General features: G+C 40.8%; 1 protein-coding gene across 4 annotated transcripts in view; it reads left to right on the forward strand.

The window, feature by feature from the left end:
* NOCT (nocturnin) overlaps positions 1–14670 on the forward strand; it is a 29295-nt gene extending 14625 nt beyond the window's left edge. For 3 of the 4 annotated variants that reach the window (XM_089688913.1, XM_089688915.1, XM_089688916.1), the window contains exons 2-3: positions 9718–9987; positions 12496–14670. In XM_089688913.1, coding sequence (XP_089545039.1) covers positions 9718–9987; positions 12496–13331 — 1106 coding nt within the window. In that variant the 3' untranslated portion in view covers positions 13332–14670. Of the gene's footprint in view, positions 1–6935; positions 7044–9717; positions 9988–12495 lie in introns of those variants that run through there. The other variant, XM_089688914.1, reaches the window with a different exon arrangement.
* The last annotated feature ends 9325 nt before the right edge of the window (positions 14671–23995 follow it).

Raw genomic sequence — 23995 nt, forward strand, 5'->3', positions numbered from 1 at the left:
ATCTATTATTCTTATATTTATTTATTTTTTTTATTTATGGTAGTCTGTATTTTGTAGATGTATGGCTTTATGGTTCAGAATCTAAGGTTTTTTTTGATGTTTTGACCCAAACCACTATGAATTGTAGAGGGGTCTGCCTGTGCAGTTTAGTATGGGTTTATGCATGTATCTCTGCTCACTAGAAATAGACTTGGGGGAGGGAGGATTTTACTGCCCAGGAATCTTGTCAGTATTTCACTTGGGAAAGGCCAAATGCGGAATGTAGTGAGCCAGAAAGCCAGGGAAGGCCTCCATCTGTCCAGCTTTCTTCATCCCAGCATATCACTGGTTTGATCATTCTCCACCTATTGTGAGCAAGGGATATTGTTGCCAGGAGGCACTTTAAAGTGATATTAAAGTTTTGTTTTTTTAAATAAATAACATGTTATACTTACTGGTCCTGAGCAGTGCTTTTGCACTGAGCAGCCCTGATCCTCCTCTTGGGTCCCCCTCTTGTACTCCAGGCCCCTCCCTCCTACCTAGTGCCCCATTTGAGTAGTTTGTTATAGGGGCACCCGAGCTGCTGCTGTATCAAATCGCACAGAGTACGGCTTGGTCCTACCCCTGCTCTGGGGAGGTAGGGGCCAGGGGCACTGCTACACTTTCTATGCATTAAGGTAAAAACCTTGAGTCTTTACAACCACTTTTAAGGGCCCTTTACACTGTATAGTTTCAATGCACTACAACATGTGCATAAAATCCTATTGTTCTAAATATACAGGGTTCACACATCTGCTGTTTCTGAACGATCTGGGAAAAATATGAACTTTTTGTTCTACAGCATTGAGGTCCATATACATGATGCATCCTCGTTTTGATGTGTTGCCATCCCACTCTATCAAGCTGATTTTTGGTAAATGTTCCATTAAAAAAACACTTTAAAATGCATAAAAAGCATGTCAATGCATGCACTGAGTCGTGATAACTTGTTAATGTGTATTAAAGTAACAAAATGGCTATTAAAATAACTAAAAGACAAAACGCTTGCAGGGATCTTCTCTCCCTTCCTGTTTTGCTATGAGACACAGTGAAGGGAAATCTCACGGGGGTGTAACCCTCCCTTACTCCATCCAAAATAAAGAAAACTTTGCTTATAGTTCTACTAAAAATCACAAATGAAATGCAGCTGCGTAGATGTAAATGAGCCCTAAGGGCCCATGCACACTGGCTTTTACAGTAAACTGTGCTCAGATTTGGAATTCATACATATCTGAATGCAGCCGTATTGCATATTATGGACCCATTCACATTGCTGTGCCTTTTATCCAAAGCATTTAGCTGCATAAACCAAAAGTAGAAAAATCTGCATTCATCGTCAGATTTTGACTGCTATTTATGAAGTACATACTCATCAACCACTTTTAGGTACACCTTGCTAGTACTGGGTTGGACCCCCTTTTGCCTTCAGAACTGTCTTAATTCTTCGTGGCATAGATTCAACAAGGTGTCGGAAACATTCCTCAAAGATTTTGGTCCATATTGACATGATGGCATCACATAGTTTCTGCTGATTTGTAGGCTGTACATCCATGATGCGAATCTCCCGTTCCACCACACTAATGGTTCCATGATCAGCAACAATACTTAGGTAGGCCGTGGCATTTAAACGATGCTCAATTGGTACTAAGGAGCCCAAAGTGTGCCAAGAAAATATCCCCCACACCATTACACCACCACCAGCCTGAGCCGTTGATACAAGGCAGGATGGATGAATGCTTTCATGTTTATGCCAAATTCTGACCCTACCATCTGAATGTTGCAGATGAAATCTAGACTCATCAGACCACTTTAGTGTTTTTCCAATCTTCTGTTGTCCAATTTTGGTGAGCCTGTGCGAATTGTAGCCTCTTTTTCCTGTTCTTGGCTGAGAGGAGTGACACCCTGTGTGGACTTCTGCTGCTGTAGCCCATCTGCTTCAAGGTTCAACATGTTGTGCGTTCAGAGATGGTATTCTGCATACCTCGGTTGTTAGGAGTAGTTATTTGAGTTACTGTTTTCTTTCTATCCTCTTGAACTAGTCTGCCCATTCTCCTCTGACATCAACAAGGCCATTCTCTGTAAACCCTAGAGATGGTAATGCGTGAAAATCCCTGTAGATCAACAATTTTTTAAATACTCAGACCAGCCCATCCCCTTTTTCGGGTTAACTTCAGCAAGTTGTCTTCACCATGTCTAGATGCCTAAATGCATTGAGTTGCTGCCATGTAATTGGCTGATTAGCAATTTGTGTTACCAAGCAATTGAACAGGTGTACCTAAAAGAGGCTGGTGAGTGTATGTATATGTTTTGTGATCTTGTTTACATGCATACGGTGTAAATGGATCCTATGTACTGTAGCTGCCTAGTGAATTTAACTGCTTCCTGACCGCCCTAAAGTAGAAATACCACTACAGGGCAGCAGGGGTGCACAAAATTGTGTGCGTGTGTGTATACATGATATTTTGCATTTCCAGCTAGGGGGGGCGAGTACCCTACCCGTGCCACCATTTGCAGCTGTCAATCACCAGGTCCCGGCCGGTAATTACTCGCCGGTGATTTCCGAAGATCTCTGGGGAGCCATCCAGAGCAGGGTGATTACAGTGAAGCACACCGAATCTGCCCCCTACTAAAGCACTCCCTGAACAGTTAACCCTTTGATCGCCCCTCATGTTAACCCCTTCCTGCTCAGTGCCATTGGTACAGTGTCAGTGCTTTTGTATAGGTGTCATTGGTGATGTCCGTTCCCCCCCCCCCCCCCCAGTGTCAGAATGTCTACCGCAGTCCTGCTAGAAGTCACTGATCGCCGCCATTACTAGTAAAAATTAAGAAAAAAAAGTGTGTAATAGATGGTTGGTTAGAGATATAGATATGTTCGCCATTTATAAACACTAACTTTCATTTATTAACACTATAAACCAATGAATTTACACATTGAGATTTTTTTTTACTTTTTATTCAAAGACATATTGCAAAATATATTTTTGCATAACTGACAATTTTTTTTTTTTTTTTGCGCAAACAACGCACAGACTATTAAATACCACCGAAAGAAAGCGTGGAGAAGAAAAGGACGTCCATTTAATTTGGGTGCAACGTTGCATGACCGTACAATTGTCAGTTAAAGTAACAGTGCCGTAATGCGAACAAAATGGCCTGTTCAGGGGGGGGGGGGGTAAAATCCTCTGGAGAGCGAGTGGTTAAGGTCAGCATGTAAACATCAACAATAGGTGACTGGGTGCAGGCACAGAATGAGAGTCATTATACACTGCTGCTTGAATGACTTCTTTGCGGTGGACTGTGTGTAATCGGCAGCAGTGCAGGTGCAGAATATACATGTCTCCGCTTATATGGACGTAAGTGGGTGTCTGTCTATATTTGTACCAATGCGGTACAGAGAACCTTTTGCATTGGATCTTGCTGCCATCAATACAGTTGTGTGCATGAGGTTTAAATCTGGATTCACTCTTGGAACTAGTTTTAACATTCTTGTAGATTGAATGATTTTTTTTCCCCGTATTTGGCCAGCTCCATCTTGTGGCCAAATGCAGTAATTTTCTCATTTGAGGTATTTCAGAAAAACTATACTGCATTTTGGCCACTAGATGAAGCTGATGAACATATTTTATTTATTTCAGGTACTTGTATAGTGCCATCAATTTATGCAGCGCTTTACATATGTATTGTACATTCACATCAGTCCCTAACCCTCAAGGGGTGTACATAGGAATTAAAGCGATTTCTAAAGGTTCGGGGTGTTTTTGTTTTTTTTTTTTTTGTTTTTTTTGTTTTTAATAACATGTCTATACTTACCTGCTGTGTGGCTTTGCACAGAGTAGCCTGGAAGCTCCTCCTTTGTGGGTCCTCCGCAGGCTTTCCTGGCTCTTCCGGTCTGTTTGGTGCCCCCACAGTAAGCGGCTTGCTATGGGGGCATCTGCTGCTCCATGTGTCCGTTCACACATGAAGCTGAAGCTTGGCCCCACCCCCTTCTTTTCGCATTGGCTGACTGGCTGTGATTGACAGCAGCGGAAGCCAATGGCTCCCGCTTGCTGTCTCAGCCAATGAGGAGGCAGAGACCCGATCATTCACATTGCTGGATTGCGATTTAGGCTCAGGTAGGCCTTGAGGGGGCAGGGGGAGCTGCTGCACAGAAGGTTTTTTACCTTCATTCATAGAATGCATCAAGGTAAAAAACCTTCAGACTGTACAACAACTTTAATCTATTACAGAATATAAAGGGTAAATTAATCCAGCCTGCACGAATGTGTGTGCATGCTACTGTGTCTATATGTTCTGTAATGCTCGTCTTGCAGCTTATTTTTTATTTTATTTTTCCCTGTATGTTTTTGCCTGGAACAAAAATCCTTTTCGCAGGTTATAAGCTATGCTACAACTCAACCTGTTTCTGTATTACTACACATTCTGTGGCCTGCCAAAACAAGCACTGATGCAGTAGAATGCACACAGGCTCTGTCTTTTGTAATCCTGCACTACAACGTAGAGATATGAATGGGCCTGATTGACGATGGACTTTGTACTGTTGTTAAAGAAAGATGACTAAAGCCTGAAAGTTTGTATAGGCAGGCTCGGTACATTCTTGGCATTTGGTGAAAATCACATGGAGCTCTGTGCACGAATTGCATTCAACCAAAGGAACACCCAGGAAAGGATCTGGTTTGCACTGCAGCTGAAATGTCTATTGTTGCTGCATAAAACTAGAAGAAAGCCTTTGCAAATTGTAGATTTGTGTTAAAATTTCAAGGTCTAGGGATTTCATCTTGGCTTCGCTACCAGGAAGTCACTGACTTCAAAACAAGCTGACTTCCGTGGATAGGTGCTTGTTCTGAGTGAGTGATTTACCATGTAGTGAATTCAGGATCACCATGACAGCTGTATCTGTAAAAATAAATCTGTAGTAACCACTTTAATACTTGTTCAGTGGACAGCATAGCCGTGTCAAATCATATTGAAGTGCAATTCTAGCCAGAAATCTCCCGCATATAGTAATATGATGAACAGTTAGTACTTCAGTTTTTTATTGCATTGACTGCTGGGGAAATGCACCTATTCATCATCATTATAAAAAATTAGGAATTCTGAAGTTTTATAGATGTCTCCTAGAAAGACTGAAGGTAAATTCTTCCTTTGGGGGTATCTGTTCCTGTAGTTGGAAGTGAGTAACTTTCTGTTGTCCCTCTGGGATGGTAAGTGGCGTAAAATCTCTTCAGTGGCGAATCTGCAACAGACATCTTTTTCTGTCTCGCTCTGATTAAAAAAATATATATACTTTAACCTTTGTACGCTCCTTGAGGGTTAGGGACTGATGTGAAGTGCAATATATATGGAAAGCGCTGCGTAAATTGACTAAGTACCTGAAATAAATGAATACTTTACATCATTGCCTATATTTGAGGCCCGTGGGGTGAACATAGGATTACTAGGCTGTGAAATCACTGTTCAGCTTAAGGCCAGTAGAAAAAAACAATACCTGGCTGTTAAGCTCCCCCACAAATTAGTGGCTCTTATCGGCAATAAATTAGGACACTTGTTCTGTCTGGGCTGCCCGTCAGATAGCAGTGGCAAAGCTCAGATCTCATTATGTGCAGATGGTGATCACCTAAAGGAAGCCAGAGTAGGAAATAGCCATACAGGTTGGGGTAGGAAGTTCCAGAAGTTGGTATAGGCTCTGGAGAAGTTCTACAAGCAAACATGGTGGGAGGAGGTGTTAGGGGAGCTAGAGAGCATGAGGTCTTGGGAAGAATGAAGAGGACAGTTTGGTTGATATGTAGTGATGAGGTTGGTGTAGCACATGGAAGAGTTGTAGATGATAACTTTTATGTTTGGTATATTGAATTTTATTGATCGGAATCCAGTGGAGGGTTTGGTAGAGATGGGTGGTAGACACCATGTGGTTGGGAGATCTCCTATGTAGAGGTAGTCCAGGAGAGTGCTACGTGAATGAATTAGTGGCTTGGTGGTGTAGTTGGCTAGGAAGGGGCATTTTTCAGAAGTTTTATGGTGGTAAAGTTTGAAAGGTTTGGATAGTGGATGTAGGGCTGAAAAGAGGTCAAAGTTCAAAGGTAACTCCTAGTATCCTGGCATGAGAAGAGGGACTGTGCTATAGATCTTGATGGGGGAAAGTCAAGGAGAGATGAACTTGCTTTTAAAAAGATTTGGTTATAGGAAGCGGAGTGACAGCCATACCGATATGTCCATTATTAAAGTTGTAATGTACCCCCCTTTAATCCCCCTATTAAAGGGGGTGGGCGGGGGAGCTTAGGAGTGGAAAGGTTTGCATTTTATCAGCATAAAGTGTGTTTTGAAATCCATGATCAATTGACCCCTTGTTTTCATGATACAAGGTGAGAGAGCTGTGCCGTTAATAAAAGGTATGGCTCCTGTGAGGGCATCATCCATGCTGTAACCTGGGTAACAAAAAAAAATTGTGTGAAGTGAATCTCCATAATGTGATCTATTTTATGTTCATTGTAGGCTTTGTTGGTGGAAATACTGGGCCTGACCTTTTTTCTGTGTGGTGTCCAAATGTTCTGCGGGACCATTTACACTCCATGTAGCGTCCATTATATAAATCCCCTTTTTATTCAACAAAATACATATTTTTAATAAAAGTACATTCCATTCAACGATTAGACTCTGTAAGCATACATATTTTCCTTAGAATAGTCGCATGCCATAAAGAATTGTCAAAGTTAGGCTGTCCTTTGATTTAAGTCCATCTCAAAACATGGAAAGCATGAAGAGGTCTACAGCTAGCATCAGCCAGACAGACGCCCTTGACTGTCACTGGCTTATGGTCGAACGCATTTAACTTCTTTTATCCTCTGATGGGTTTAGACAGACTTAGTGGCAAGGTGATATAAACCCTTCCGCACTGGCTGGAGCACAAAGGACAGTTTTTGTGGTTTGACTTACAGTGCTGTTTAGGTGTAAAGCAGGCAGGATGGATGTGCAAATTGCAGTTCCAGTGTACAACAGGAAAACAAGATACCATGTGTTATCAGCTCAAGGTAGGATGTATGAATCTTCAGTGCTCTATTTTGATTGGGCAGGGAATTGTGCTTCCCAATACATCATTGGCTTTGTTTACCTTGTTGGAGTCTTATACAGACTTTTATTTCTAGTGTTGTGGGTTTATTATCAGCTCAGATATTAAAAATATGTAATCTGCCCATCTCTTGTAATTTTATGTAATCCTGCAGCAATTATGATTAAAATTGGCCCTTTCCATGCTTTGTTTGACTAGAGAACTCCTCTCAATTTTACTATGTGGAAATGTTAGCAATCACTAGCTAATATACACTCGTGTACACCAAGAAGTGACTCAGACATATCTGATGCCTACAAACTAGACTTTTTGAAATGCTTAGAATTAAGTTGGGGGGGGGGGGGAAGAGAGTAGAATTTTCCTCTTGTGGTCTATAAATTATAGATTTCAGTTTGTATTTCTTAAAAAAAAAAAAAGAACATTTTTCTTTTCCCAAAGGCCTCATGCACACTGGACTTTTTTTTTTTTTTTCCTTCTAGCCAGTAGCTTTTTTTTTTTTTTTTTTAACGCCTGATACTTGTAAAAGTGTCTCAAACGTTTAGGCCTTTTTGCCGCTCCAGGATACCGTGGCAGTGGGGTTTTTTTTTTTATCTTACACTAAACTCTGCTGCCACAAAAAGCTGTGTACGCTAACACATAGGATAACATGCAAGGGAATTAGAGGCAGTAAAAAAAAAAAATGCTTAATGCCTCCAGCAGTAACATCAAAAACACCCAATATGCATGAAGCTTAACTTTGTGTGAGATGTAATAAATAAATTTAAAATAAAGATTTTTCTTTTTCCTTCCCTTTTTTTTTTTTCTCTCCTATATAATGACTAAATGATGCAATCTTTATAAAAGTAAGGGAGATCTCCTTCTGTTACATTGACGACACAATTTTTTGTACGTTCCTCTCACTTTAAGTCCTGGTGATGATGGTCATCACTACAAACTGATGAAAATCTCTGCAGAAATGCATACAGCACTTAAAACCTTGTAGTGGTTCCACCTTCTGACCACTCCTATCCAAATAATTTTTTTGCCTTTTAGATCTTCTTTAAAGCAGTTGTGCACACACCCCCTTAATGTTCCTGGCTGTGTTCACTTGGCTGCCTCTTGCCTTGTGACTTCCTGGGGCGAGCACTGCATTGGGAAAGGAGGACTAGGAAAATGCTGGATGCGGCATAATCAGATCTTCAGGCATAATCAGATCTTCAGACTGATCCCAAATCTGTCTAGCCACAATGTTAACTGGTACTCAATGAAGTGAAGGCTCAGTTGTCAGATACTTTTTTTTTTTTTTTTCTGTAAATTATGACATGTCCAGAATAATTTATAAAATAACCTGGTGCATCAACTTAAAGCATTTGCCTGTAACCAAAATAGGTGTCCCCATTGGAAGAATTCCCCTCTATTTTTCCACTGTTGACTCAGAATTGGGGATTTTCTTTGTTCCAGTGACAATGGTGACCATGACAAATAGAATGAACCTCCCTAGCAGGGGTGCAGACAGCAGTAAATGCCTGACTGGGGTTGTAAACCTTCCAACACTCCACCCAAAATAAATTTGACTTTACATAGACTTTAAAGCATTTCTCCAGCCACATGTTTGCAAGAGAGTGGAGAAGAATAGACGTTTGTTAGGTTCCTATTTGTCTGTGATCGCATTGAGGGGTTTTCCTCACTGTCGTGTCTCTGACTTTCTTGTAGAAAAAAAAATTGGGAGGGGTTCAGTTAGTTTTTCTGCTACAAATGTAATTGTATACTGATCTATGTTTTTATTTACAGTCCTGTAAAGTGTTATTGGAGGATGCAATTGCAGAATGTTGGCTACAAGTCTTGGAACTTGGCTCTGCTCCTTCGCTTATTTAACTATGCGCTGTTCTGAGCCATTCAGTAAACCATTTTGGGATCTCCTAACCGCATTGACTTGGCAGTAGTCTGAAGAAACTGTTAAATCAGGCTTCGTGCAGCACTTTGGTGTTGGCTGCATTGCTGGGGTGTTGTACACAGTGCTACTTTAATGTTCTGTATAGTCTGAATAAGTTGGATATCTTTTGTGTTCTTGCTTTTTGTGCTCTGCTTAAGCCAGCCATATTTGGATCAAAATTAGGCTGCCTCAACACGGACCTGCAGAATTTTGATCTCTATGGGCACCCTGGTTGTACACAAGTTGATCTGTCAATTGATTTGTGTACAACCGATTAATGCTGCCAACTATAGCCAGCAACACTAATCATTATGCTATGCCAGCAGGAAAGGCTCCTGCTGGCAGAACACAATAGCACTGTTGGAGGGATTCCCCCATCAACAGTGCTGATGGGGGAATTGAGCATTTGTGTTTGGTTTGTTTTTTCCTTCCACCCATGATCTATGTTTTGGGGTTTGCCAGAAGCTAGGAGGGTACAGAATGGGCAGCAAACATAGTGCAACTGAAATCTCTTTTATCTTTTAGATCACCTATTTAACATAAAAGGTCCATCTCTGTTGTGCGTGTTCTGCATTCATGATGTAATTCAGTGGTATTCCCTTAGAATTGTGTATGATTGCATGAGTTTTCTTAATATTGATAAAGTTGTTTGACTGCAGTCTTCATTTACCATGCAAATAAAGCTTCAGCAAATAGAGCTGACATTTTCTTTTCCTTCTTCCAGTCTGTTCCATGGGAAACGGTACAAGTCGCCTGTACAGTGCTCTTGCCAAGACTCTTAGCAGCACTGCAGCCATCCCCCAGCATCAGGACTACCTGGAACAGTCAGAGAATGACCAGCTGGATCCGCTGGACCCCAAGGATCTTCTGGAGGAATGCCAGGTTGCTCTACAGGGAAGGCCTCCCCGGCTCCATAGAGAATTTGTTCGAAACAGAGATGATTTCAGTAGCCCCCATGCCTTTAGAGTGATGCAGTGGAATATCCTTGCTCAAGGTAAGCGAAATGTAATTCACAAAGTAGAGCAGCAGGAACAAATCGTCTTCTATACCCACCATTACTTCTGAGGTTACAAAGAATAAGTATATGTGGGTTGTGCGAGACTAATCAAGCTTGATCTGCTCTTCCTGACTGCTTAGCACAGCCTACTTGGGATCCAGACTCCCCTATCATAGTACACATGATCATGGAATCATTAATAATACTACCTTTTGAAGCGATCGTACGATAATCTGATTGTTAGTACACAGCTTTCATGTGATTTTTTTTTTTTTTTTTTTTTTTTTTTTTTTTTTTTTTTTTTTTTTTTTTTTTTTTTTGAAGGGACAAGCATGAAAATGTTTCTTGTATGACACCGGATTGTATGATTTTCATCAGCATAGTTTTCATCCAAAAATACATTACATCACTTCCGAATATTATATACTGCTCAAAAAATTAAAGGAACATTTTTTTAATCAGAGTATAGCATCAAGTCAATTTAAACTCCTGGGATATTGATCAGGTCAGTTAAGTAGCAGAGGGAGTTGTTAATTTCATGAACACCAAAGCAGCTGAAACTGATTAACAGGTGCACTGGATCGGCAGCAATGAAATGACCCCCAAAACAATGGTTTTACAGGTGGAGGTCACTGACTTTTTTTTTTCCTGCTTATCTTTTCTGACTGTTTTTTTCAGTAGTTTTGCATTTTGCTAGGGTTCGTGTCACTACTGGTAGCATGAGGTGATACCTGGACCCTACCGAGTTTGCACAGGCAATCTAACTCCTCAAGGATGGCAATAAGTGCCATTTCCAGAAGGTTTGCCATGTCTCCCAGCACAGTCTCAAGAGAATGGAGGAGATTCCAGGACACAGGCAGTTACTCTAGGAGAGCTAGACAGGGCTGTAGAAGGTCCTTAACCCATCAGCAGGACCAGTAACTGCTCCTTTGTGCAAGGAGGAACAGGATGAGCATTGCCAGACCCCTACAAAATGACCTCCAACAGGCCACTGGTGTGAATGTCTCTGACCAAACAATCAAATGGACTTCATGAGGATGGCCTGATGGCCCAACATCCTCTAGTGGAGCCTGTGCTCACTGCCCGACACCATAGAGCTTGATTGGCATTTGCCATTTAACACCAGAATTGGCAGGTCCGCCACTGGCTCCCTGTGCTTTTCACAGATGAGAGCAGGTTCACCAGAGCACGTGACAGATGTGAAAGGGTCTGGAGAAGTCGTGGAGAATGTTATGCTGCCTGTAACATCGTTCAGCATGACCTTTTGGTGGTGGGTTAGTGATGGCCTGGGGAGGCATATCCATAGAGCCACGCACAGACCTCTACAAGCTAGACAATGGCATTGACTGTCATTGGGTATCGGGATGAAATCCTTGAACACATTTTTAGACCCTACGCTGGTGCAGTGGGTCCTGGGTTCCTCCTGGAGCATGACAATGCCAGGCCTCATGTGGCAAGAGTGTGCACGCAGTTCCTGGAGGATGAAGGAATTGATGCCATTGAATGGCTCCCGCACTTGCCTCACTAAATCCAATAGAATACCTCTGTGATATCGTGTTTCGGTCCATCTGTTGCCGCCAGGTTGCACCTCAGACTGTCCAGGATCTCAGTGATCTCCTGGTCCAGATCTAGGAGAAAATACCCCAGGACACCATCGGTCATCTCATTAGGAGCATGCCACAACGTTGTCAGGCATGCATACAAGCACGTAGGGGCCATACAAACTACTTTCCATTTGAGTACCATTTTGAGTTGCTGCAATGAAATTTCAGCAAAATGGACTACCCTGTTGCATCATTTTTTCACTTTGATTTTTGGGGTGTGTTTGAGTTCAGTCCTCCTGAAGGTTGATAAATTTAATTTCCATCAAACGATGGAGCATCCGTATGTTTCTAACACATTACCCAGTCCATATAAGTATAGATATCCAGAGTGCTATTTTTCCCCAATTGAGATCTGATGTGTTTTCAAAGTGTTCCTTTAATTTGAGCGGTATATTTCTAACACACAGCATAGACAGAATTACACCCCAAAATACATTTTGCTACTTCTCCTGAGTATGGCAATACCATGTGTGAGACTGTTTCAAAGCCTAGTTTGAACAAAGGGTGAACAAAAGGTTACTTGTGGTTTTAGTAGAGTAGTTAAATTTTTTTGAGCAGTGTATTTACTACAACAAATGCATTTCCATGTTTTATGTACTGTGGGAGACAAGATATAGTGAATGCAGGGTCCTGGGTTTAGTAACACTTTTTAAATACCCTTGCATTTCTATGCCTGCAAATAATACTCACAATATTCAGTTGATTTGAAAATACTGTGCATTTGTGTAGAATAGATTGTTGTATGGATAATATAAGGCTCATGATACTTTTATATACAGTGTAAAATTAAAGTATTCCCCTTGCCTGGGTGAAGCATAACTTCTTTTTTTTTTGTTTTGCATGATGACAATGGGTCCAATAACATTTTTATTTACCTGACTCTGTGCTTCTTTCTTGGCAGCCCTCGGAGAAGGCAAGGACAACTTCATAAAGTGTCCCAAGGAAGCGCTGAATTGGGAGGAGAGGAAGTATTTGATCCTGGAGGAGATCCTAATTTATCGTCCTGATGTCCTGTGCCTGCAGGAAGTGGATCACTACTTTGACACTTTCCAGCCAATACTCAGTAGATTAGGCTACCAATGCACTTTTTTAGCAAAGCCGTGGTCCCCCTGCCTTGATGTTGAGCACAACAATGGACCTGATGGCTGTGCCTTGTTCTTTCTGCAGGACCGATTTCAGCTCATCAGCAGTGCCAAATTCAGGCTGTCTGCAAGGACCCTGAAAACCAACCAGGTGGCCATTGCTGAAATCCTTCAGTGTAAAGAGACGGGCAGGTTGGTATGCTTTGCGGTCACCCACCTTAAGGCCCGTACCGGGTGGGAGAGGTTTAGGCTTGCACAGGGCTCTGATCTCTTGCGGAATCTTGAATCGCTCACACAAGGAGCCAAAATTCCTCTGGTTGTATGTGGGGACTTCAATGCAGAACCAACAGAGGAGGTATACAAGCGGTTTGCTTCCTCAAGCCTGAACCTTAACAGTGCCTACAAAGTGCTCAGTGAGGATGGAGAGACTGAGCCTCCTTACACCACCTGGAAAATCCGGCCCACTGGAGAGTCTTGCAATACTCTAGATTATATTTGGTATTCCCAGCATGCTTTGGAAGTGAATGCAGCCTTGAGTCTGCTTACAGAGGAGGAAATTGGACCAAACCGGCTCCCATCTTTTACATACCCATCAGATCACCTTTCACTAATCTGTGACTTCAGTTTTAATATGGACCCAGATAGGCTGTTATAGTTGTCCGTGACCGTAAACTGTAGCTGGTGTAGTGATGTGAGTTCAAGAACTCAATAATGCAAGTTCTCACATTGTATGTGCATGGGACATTTCCCGAACCTCTTATTTTTGAAGCTTGTATTCAGTTTCTTTATCAGTGAAGCTGTTTTGCCAAAACCTTTGTTGGACTTTTCTACTATCCAGTTAAAGGGAAGGTATAATGTATTTTAGTGTGTACACTTTTTCACATGATCACAGGTTACCTGAAAATGTGTCTTTTAACATTTTTGACACGCTTTTGATGTTTTCATGCTTTTACAGAGAACCTCTACAAAATTGTGCAAATCTGTTTATTGGGTGAAGCATTCTTGCAGAACCACTGCTGACATTACAGAATAAAGTAGTGAGCTAGTAATGGATTTACACTAAGTAGGGGATAAAGTTTGACAACTGCAGCACTACTGAGCAGGAAGCACAGCATGTATCATATGCAACAGAACAAGGGCCACCTCCACAGGCCAGATCTATAAAATATTTAAACATTACACTATAAAAATATATTTACAATATAAAGAATAATTGAATTGATAAGATTTTATTATGCAGATAAAGCTGTACAGCTAAGAATATTCTAAAAAGACTTTAACGGTTTGCATACTGTGCTAAAGGTAAAAAATAGGTGTAGCCTAGTATTTTTTTTATTTATTTTTTTCATTTTGCTGCGGTTGTAGCATTTTCAAAACCAAATGCCTTTTTGCAAAGAGAGGTGCACATCTAGTTAGTTTACTATGTTCAGGTTGTTAGTCACTTGTTTAAATGTCACTTTCTGAAAGTATTTATTTTTCTACGGTAAACCATTATCAGCTCGTAATATTTATTTTAAAGGGGTCTGAGATTAGCTGCCATCATATCCTCTTCTTTTTTTTTTTTTTTTCTTATTAAAATATTTTGAGGTGCAATATTAAGTTATGCCAGTTGAAAACCGGGGCCTGTACCCAGATCAAATGCATTTCTTATGTTTCTGTCCTGAGGTTTCCTTAGTTAAAAAGGAACCGTAGATGTTGAACCCGATTCCCGCACTAGTGCTTAATGCAGATGTTTATTTCTTGTTGGTAATTAAAACGGATTTTATTAATAGTCCTAACTGTAATTTATTTAGTTTTATAGAATTTCAGGACACTTGAATGTTCTTTATTTCAATGGAATGTAAAATTCCAGATCACGGTCTGTGTATTTCTTATGAATGATCGTGTTATGAGATGATGACCTTGTTGTTGCAGCATTGTATTAGAAGATATTTGATAACAGACCAAAGTACTATATCATTTCTTTTCGTGCAATTAAAATCCACTTTAAAGAAGCGGTTGTTTGTGTGTGTTGGTCATTCCACTTGGTATTTAAAAGTTGTCTTTTTCTTTCTTTCATTTCTAGACTTTTAAGGCTTTTTTTAATTACTTTTTTTTACTTTTAGTAAGCTGCATGCTTAATGTATAACCTAAAGGCAGAAAGTTTATATTTTCGTTTTAGATAGTGGAAATGGATTAGAACCCCTGCCAGATTTTATTGCTGTCTGTCACCTTTTTAGGGAGATTTGCTCTCCCATTTGTCCTGGTTTTTTTGCTATCCAAAGTGAAAAGCAAATTTCAATTTTTGGGTTGACCTCAGAACACAAAGGGAGGGAAATCTGCCAAAGGGGACACTAGTACTGGTGAAAATTCCTCCTGCTCTCAACAAATACAAGAACTCTCAGTACCCGTGCCAGCTGCTACCACCCTTTCCCTATACCAAAGAATGCATCAAATAAAATAAAATGGTGAAGCGCTATGCAAAATATAAATACAAAGTGTAATATTAAATTGAATAAAAGGAAAATTCCCAAACCTCTAAACCTGTAGGTGTTATGTACTAAAAACTACAAATCCATATCTCCATAAAAATACAAATAAAACCATGTGCAGTAATAAGCAGAAAATATGATTATATAGAACAAAAGGATGAAATATAATCTAGTGATAATAGTGAAGTATTATCTGGAGTGCCAGCCAACGGCTAACCAGAGTAATCTGGTGAACAACCGTGATATATCGCAGAATAAATACAAAGCGACAAGTGCTCATCATAAGCATAAATGCAATCCACTAAAGTGCAAAACAAATGCCTGATATGCCAACCACATGGCTAACCAGACCAATACAGTGAAGATTAATGGGTGATATGCCACTCAATTAAAAAGTGGCAAGTGCTCAATAAAAATAAATATAAAAGTAAAATGAAAATAAGATGCAGTCCACAATAAAAAAGTGCCAATTAATATGTGCAAATGATGAATGTGCAAATCCTGCAAAACATGCTTCACTTCTTCACTCCCCACTTGATATGTGCTTTTGGTGACACTCTGGTGTGATTATCCTTAAATAGCTAGAGTGCCTCCTTTACTCGACCCGTAGGGGCCACAGCTCATTAGATGTTCCACACCTGGAGGAATCTCAAAACCTGGCTCCACTAGGATTCCACTTATAGGGCTGGAGGTCCTCTACGCTTACAATCCACGTGGTGGAGCTCAGGCATAATGGATGTATATAGAGGAATAGACAAGAGACCTCCATAGTGCAATAATGTTTAATAAATTACATAAAACCACCAATCAAATGGACGCTCACATTTAATCCGGTACACTCCAGCGGTTTCCCATGTGCTATGGGTGTACTAAGGGATTTTGGGTGTATCAAGATGGCGTCACACAGGAACTGGAAATGCGTCACTGCGCTCTACGTGTTACACCACAGTAATCACGTGGCTTCTTCAGGATAGCGCGATTGGTGACAAGATCTTCTATTTATACTGACATGCTAACTGGCCCAAGGGGTGTGAACTTCACCTCCATTTTGCTGTAGCTCAATGTCTAATGTAGCGGCCATCCTTAATTATCGTTCACCCTTACATCCCAGTAAAATAGCCATGTAACCAACAGAAATACCTGCAAGGCATGGATATATATAAACCTAATGTGTATTAGATAAACAGTCCATTCCCATTCCTATGGCATTTAATCACCTTTGTTATCATGAAATAAACTTTATTAAGATACTAATTTAAACCAATAAAATATTAAAATGGGAAACAAAAAACAGGGGTGGGGTACCCTGAAGGAATATATCCCCACTACAATACAAATAAAATCTGAGTTTAATATTCTATACAATAAAAAGGCGGATAATAGAATTTATTATGATACTACTATAATAAAGATTTTTTTTTTTATTATTATTATTATTTTACTAGTACTGGTGACACACGGAGAATCCCTCACTTTTGAGGGATTTCCTCACTTCCTGTTTTGGCTCTGGGACAGCAAGTGAAGGGAAATCTCCCCAATGGGACACAAATATCCAAAATGAAAAATGTTTTGCACTTTTCAAGCTTGATTTGAAGCTTATGACGAAAGCAGCAAGATGTGTTCTGCAACCTGTTTAGAAATAAAAGAAAAGGGTGGGGCACTGGGCTATAGCAGCCCATTTTTTTTTTTTTTTAATTGGCTGCCAGCTCACCAACATTTTATCTGCTGCAGCACACCACTTCTCTCACGTACCATGCATTGCAGCTGTGGTTTATTAGTTTGTTCCTTGGCGTACCAATCAAAATTGTAGTATGCAGGCTGCAGAGAAGAACCACTGCATTGTGTAAAGGCAGCAGCCACTTTGCTGATTTCAAAGCTCTGGTTGTGTCAGGAGGCAACATGGCCCACATCAGAAAGCTGCAAAGGCCATGCCTTCCCTGGGATACCATTGGAATGATTCCCCACATTACACACGTTGAATAGAGCAGTCTTCCAAAATGCCACTCCACCTGGGGAGCCAAAGCCACCAAGATTCTGCAGGGAATGCATTCCAAGGTTTGCTACTTCAGCTCAACTTCAACCACACAATACAATAACAAATAGCCTAAGGACACATACATGGGTGGCTGGTGATATTGAAAGTAGGTGTGGCTTTACTGTTCCACTTAAAGTATAAATAAAGATTTTCTCACTTCCTGTTTTGGCTATGGGACAGGAAGTGAAGGTAAATCTCTCCTCACTGGGACACAGATGCAAAAAAAATAATCTGACGGGTTAAAACCCTCCCTTACTCCATCCAAGAGGGGGGTGAGGTTTTTGCCTATAGTTCTACTTTAAAGTGGCTTAAAAAGAAGGGGGGGGGGGGTGCACAGGCACCCATATTTTATACACCATGGGTTATAGGTGAATACCTTCCGGTGATTGGACACTAGCAAGCTTCTAAGGACACACCTCCCCTTTAATCCTACCCCACTCTTGCGTCCTCTGATTTTGAATGTACATGACACAGACAACTTGGTGTTACTAAACCCAGGACCCTGCATTCACTATATCCAGTCTTCCACTATACACAGAACATGGAAATGCAATTATTTTATTAAATATAAACTGCTAAATACCTTTTCTCATCCGTAGTTAGAGCAGGCTTGTGACTATCAGTGTTCAGCAGAGTACTGGTTAAAGTTTATAGGAGGAGTTTTTTCTTTCTGCTCTAGGAGGATGGAGGACCCTGACTTCTGTCTGGACAGTGCTGATTGGCCCTAGGATCGCATGCACTCTCAAGGGGAAAATAAACTCTAGTATTACACACCAAACTGAGCATGTGCAGAGTGATTCTACACTGTCTTATCCGGAGATAAGAGGATACTGGAAGAAGGGGAGGAAAAGACAATCAAATGGCCTTTTTACACAATGCAGAGGATTAACCCCTTAGGTTCCACAGGGAGTATAACAAGCATGCTTTACTGCATATACACACTGATTTTACTGTTGTGGGTTTAACACTTGAATCATACACCATGGGACTTCCCCAAGCAATGAATACAAAGGTGGGCAACAACAAGGCAAACCGAACTGTGCCAACAGGCCCAAGAAACAACCAGTGTCAAACCCCATGTTCAGCATGCTATAACAAGAACCTCACAGTTGAAAGCTGCATATGCAAAAGCAGGGAAATCCCCTTATGTTATATTTTAGGGGAAAAAAATAATAGTAATAAAAGACCAGATGGCAGCCTTGTTGGGTGACAGATGCTGCCTAAAGGCCCAGGATACTCCCAACAAATCTGGTAGAGTGTGCGTGTAACATCACGGGGAGAGGTTTGTTTTATTCCTTATCCACAGTGCAGTGGTGCTCCTTTGTGAGGTATGAGATGCTGAGACCGGTTTTAAAACCAGTACAGGGGAAACACTGTTACTCTGAGGTTGAGTGTTGTGTGGGCTCAAAGGTGCTCTAGGAATTGGTGTTTGACGTGTGCAACCATTGGTGTAATGTAGCACCTGGTCTTCCACAGGGGACCAAGCTTTAAGTGGTTGAATTTTAGCAGCAAGTCGTCACTGTTAAGTGAATACATTCCAAATATAGCCCTACTATAGAGGATGGCTCTGACTTGCCTATCAGTGATGTAAGTGGGCATGCCTGCCCCCCCCCCCCCAGGTACTGGGTTTCATAGTAATGGATTGTTGCCCTTGACATGTATAGCACTGTGTGGTTAACTCATTGCACCAAGTGCCAAGGTTCGTTCCCCATGCAGGATCTAGAACCCTAAGCTTGGAGTCTCCTAATGTTTTACCAAAGTTGCACCGATCTGATATACTGATACTAAGCACAGTGAGGGGTTGATACAAGAATCGAAAAAATAAAATAATAAAGGAGTGAAGATGGTTTCTCCACGAAGAAGAGGTCCACCACCTACAGCCACCAGCATAAAAATTTGAGGACTCAGAGTGGGCTAGGGTTGTAGGGGAGATGTCCTCAAAAGCTTGCCAGTGTCCAATCACCTTCATTTTGGGGGGGAAAAAAGCACTTTTTTTTTTCTTATTTGCAAAATTTTATAATCAAAACCCAGTAGTTTTTCTTCATTTTAGATCAAAATTTATACTGCTACATTTCTTTGGTAAAAATAACCTTCTTGCTGATGGTCTTGTAGCCCATTCCAGCCTTGTGCAGGTCTACAATCTTGTCCCTGACGTCCTTTGACAGCTCTTTTGTCTTGCCCATGGTGGTGAGGAAGAATGAGATTCTGTGGGCTGGTGTCTTTTATACACACATAATCGGTTATCATTAGCAGCACCTTCTTAAATTGACAGGACTAATCTGTGTACCATATCAGCATATAGCCAGTCTGTGGTGGCCAGAATTATTGTTGGTTGGTAGGGGATCAAATACTTATTTTAGTAACTGAAATGCAACTCAATTTATAACATTTATATCATGTTTTTTTCTGGATTAGTGGTTGATACTCTGTTTCTATCATTTAAAATACACCTATGGTAAACATTATAGACCCTTCATTTCTTTGTACAGTCAGGTCCATAAATATTGGGACATCGACACAATTCTAACATTTTTGGCTCTATACACCACCACAATAGATTTGAATTGAAACGAACAAGATGTGCTTTAACTGCAGACTGTCTGCTTTAATTTGATGGTATTTACATCCAAATCAGGTGAACAGTGTGGGAATTACAACAGTTTGCATATGTGCCTCCCACTTGTTAACCCTTTGAGGACCAAGGGACGTATTTGTCCCATGTTTTTAATTGCGTGTATCATCTGATTAAGAACCTAAAACTCTTTTTTTTTTTTTTTTTTTTTTTTTTGGTTTGAGTCAAAATTTTAGTTCTTATCAACAAACAACAAATGGATCTAGCTTTTTGCCAATTATTTCATGAAATGGCTTAGTTACAGCAACTGAAGTGTACGAACTTTAAAAACCAACAAATTGATTCTTTTGGCGTTCCAAAATCTTACGGTCCTCAAAGGGTTAAGGGACCAAAAGTAATGGGACAATTGGCTTCTCAGCTGTTCCATGGCCAGGTGTGTGTTATTCCCTCATTATCCCAATTACAATGAGCAGATAAAAGGTCCAGAGTTCATTTCAAGTGTGCTATTTGCATTTGGAATCTGTTGCTGTCAACTCTCAAGATGAGATGCAAAGAGCTGTTACTATCAGTGAAGCAAGCCATTATTAGGCAGAAAAAACAAAACAAACCCATCAGAGAGATAGCAAAAACATTAGGCGAGGCCAAAACAACTGTTTGGAACATTCTTAAAAAGAAGGAACGCACCGGTGAGCTCAGCAACACCAAAAGACCCGTAAGACCATGGAAAATAACTGTGATGGATGACCGAAGAATTCTTCCCCTGGTGAAGAAAACACCCTTCACAACAGCTGGCCAGATCAAGAACACTCTCCAGGATGTAGGTTTATGTGTGTCAAAGTCAACAATCAAGAGAAGACTTCACCAGAGGGAATACAGAGGGTTCACCACAAGATGTAAACCATTGGTGAGCCTCAAAAACAGGAAGGCCAGATTAGAGTTTGCCAAACGACATCTAAAAAAGCCTTCACAGTTCTGGAACAACATCCTATGGACAGATGAGACCAAGATCAACTTGTACCAGAGTGATGGGAAGAGAAGAGTATGGAGAAGGAAAGGAACTGCTCATGATCCTAAGCATACCACCTCATCAGTGAAGCATAATGGTGATAGTGTCATGGCGTGGGCATGTATGGCTGCCAATGGAACTGGTTTTCTTGTATTTATTGATGATGTGACTGCTGACAAAAGCAGCAGGATGAATTCTGAAGTGAGCAATATTATCTGCTCATATTCAGCCAAATGCTTCAGAACTCATTGGACGCCGCTTCACAGTGCAGATGGACAATGACCCAAAGCATACTGCAAAAGCAACCAAAGAGTTTTTTAGGGAAAGAAGTGGAATGTTATGCAATGGCCAAGTCAATCACCTGACCTGAATCTGATTGAGCATGCATTTCACTTGCTGAAGACAAAACTGAAGGGAAAATGTCCCAAGAACAAGCAGGAACTGAAGACAGTTGCAGTAGAGGCCTGGCAGAGCATCACCAGGGATGAAATCCAGCGTCTGGTGATGTCTATGCGTTCCAGACTTCAGGCTGTAATTGACTGCCAAGGATTTGCAACCAAGTATTAAAAAGTGAAAGTTTGATTTATGATTATTATTCTGTCCCATTACTTTTGGTCCCTTAACAAGTGGGAGGCACATATGCAAACTGTTGTAATTCGTACACTGTTCACCTGATTTGGATGTAAATACCCTCAAATTAAAGGTGACAGTCTGCAGTTAAAGCACATCTTGTTAGTTTCATTTCAAATCCATTGTGGTGGTGTATAGAGCCAAAAATGTTAGAATTGTGTCGATGTCCCAATATTTATGGACCTGACTGTAAGTGGGCAAACTTACAAAATCTGCAGGGGATCAAATAATTATTTTGCCCACTGTGTGTAGTGGGGGAGAGCCACCTCCGAAGCTGGAAAAAGGGATCAAGACAGAAGCCTGACTGATTTCGCCAGTCACTCCAGCTGCATCAGAGGCAGGGGACAAGGTCACAAAACGCTTAGGGAGGAGTCAGGTGAGGTCATTGCTGAAACCAAAAGTTTTTCAAAGCTGGTATTCTTAAAGTTACATTCCCTGCTGTTTGGCTTGTTCTTATTTTATTTTAAGGTGATTATAAGTGCTACACAATGGCAGTTCCTTGTCCTCTTGCCATGTCCTCTGAGTGTATGTAGAGCAACCCTGTGGAGAGGTCCCGAGTCCTAAAGGGCCGCATACCGCTTATATCAATCAATGGCCTGGTGAAGTCAGGAGACTGGAAACAGATGCATTACAACTATCACTAAGTGCTGTATGATCTTAACTTTTGGGTCATATAAGGAAGGTGTGTGGACTGTGATCACAGAAGTGTGGGGCATACGTAGTTGGTGGTGTTCCTTTCACATATCAACTTGAGCACAACTGTATTTTGCCTTTTTTTGGAGATCTGGCAGTACATGTATGCTGTATATATATTTGAGAGCACTGCTTTGACATGGCTTAATTTTTGGAATCCATATAGACTGAGCATATGAGGTGTCACTGTTGATATTAATCACCTACGATGCACACAAATTTATGTATTGTTGTATTGGTACTATAAGTAAGTCATATGTGTTATTTAGGCAATTTATTGTTGTAAGTTTGATTTACTTCACTGAGCAGTATACCAGGGGCAGCACAGCATTGTTTTGTTCTTTGGTTGTACAGTGTGATTCAAAAAGAATGGTGCGAAAGTAAAGATGATTTATTCATAACAGAATGAACCTAACACAACTATATTGCCATGAAAAGATACAATAAAGTGGTTATAAACCCTTACATACAGTGCCTTGAAAAAGTATTCATACCCCTTGAAATTTTCCAAATTTTTTTCATGTTAGTATATCATCCACCTTTGTGTAATTTAATCTCCGTATAAATACAGCTGTTCTGTGAAGCCCTCAGAGGTTTGTTAGAGAACATTAGTAAACAAACAGCATCATGAAGGAACACACAGACAGGTCAAGAATAAAGTTGTGGAGATGTTTAAAGCAGGGTTGGGTTATAAAAAATATCCCAAGCTTTGAACATCTCACAAAGCACTGTTCAATCCATCATCTGAAAATGTAAAGAGTATGGCACAACTGCAAACATACTAAGACATGGCCGTCCACTAAAACTGACAGGCCAGGCAAGGAGAGTTTTAATTACAGAAGCAACCAAGAGGCTCATGGTAACTGGAGGAGCTACAGAGATCCACAGCTCAGGTGGGAGAATCTGTCCACAGGACAACTATTAGTCATGCACTCCACAAATCTGGCCTTTATGAAGACTGGCAAAAAGTAAGCCATTGTTGACAAAGAGCCATAAGAAGTCCTGTTTGCGAGAAGCCATGTGGGAGACACAGCAAACATATGAAAGAAGGTGCTCTGGTCAGATGTGACCAAAATTTAACTTTTTGGCCTAAAAGAAAAACACTATGTATGGCAGAAAACGAACACTGCACATCATCCTGAACACACCATCCCAACTGTGAAACATGTTGGTGGCAGCATCATGTTGTGGGGATGCTTTTCTTCTGCAGGGACAGGGAGGCTGGTCAGAGTTGATGGGAAGATGGATGGAGCCAAATACAGGGCAATATTAGAGGAAAGCCTGTTAGAGTCTACAAAAGACATGAGACTGGGGCTGAGGTTCATCTTCCAGCAGGACAACAACCCTAAACATACAGCCAGAGCTACAATGGAATGGTTTAGATCAAAGCATATTAGAATGACCCAGTCAAAGTCCAGACCTAAATCCAATTGAGAATCTGTGGCTAGACTTGAATATTGCTGTTCACAGACGTTCTCCATCCAATCTGACAGAACTTGAGCTATTTTGCAAAGAACAGGCAAAAATGTCACTCTCTGGATGTGGAAAGCTGGTAGAGACATACCCAAAAAGACTTAAGCTGTAATCGCAGCGAAAGGTGGTTCTACAAAGTATTGACTCAGGGGGGCTGAATACAAATGCACACCACACTTATCACATATTTATTTGTAAAAAATTTTGAAAACCGTTTATCATTCTCCTTCAACTTCACAATTATGTGCCACTTTGTGTTGGTCTATCACATAAAATCCCAATAAAATGCATTTATGTTTTTGGCTGTAACATGAAAAAATGTGGAAAATTGCAAGGGGTATGAATACTTTTTCAAGGCACTGTATATACCAAGTGAAGTGACTGGCCTCAGGTGATACACAGAAATGAAACAAATCATCCTACATAAGTTGCACCTGTT

Source organism: Staurois parvus, unplaced genomic scaffold, assembly GCF_062004578.1.
Source record: "Staurois parvus isolate SC_StPar_1 unplaced genomic scaffold, SC_StPar_1.0 ptg000460l, whole genome shotgun sequence".
NCBI classification, from domain to species: domain Eukaryota; kingdom Metazoa; phylum Chordata; class Amphibia; order Anura; family Ranidae; genus Staurois; species Staurois parvus.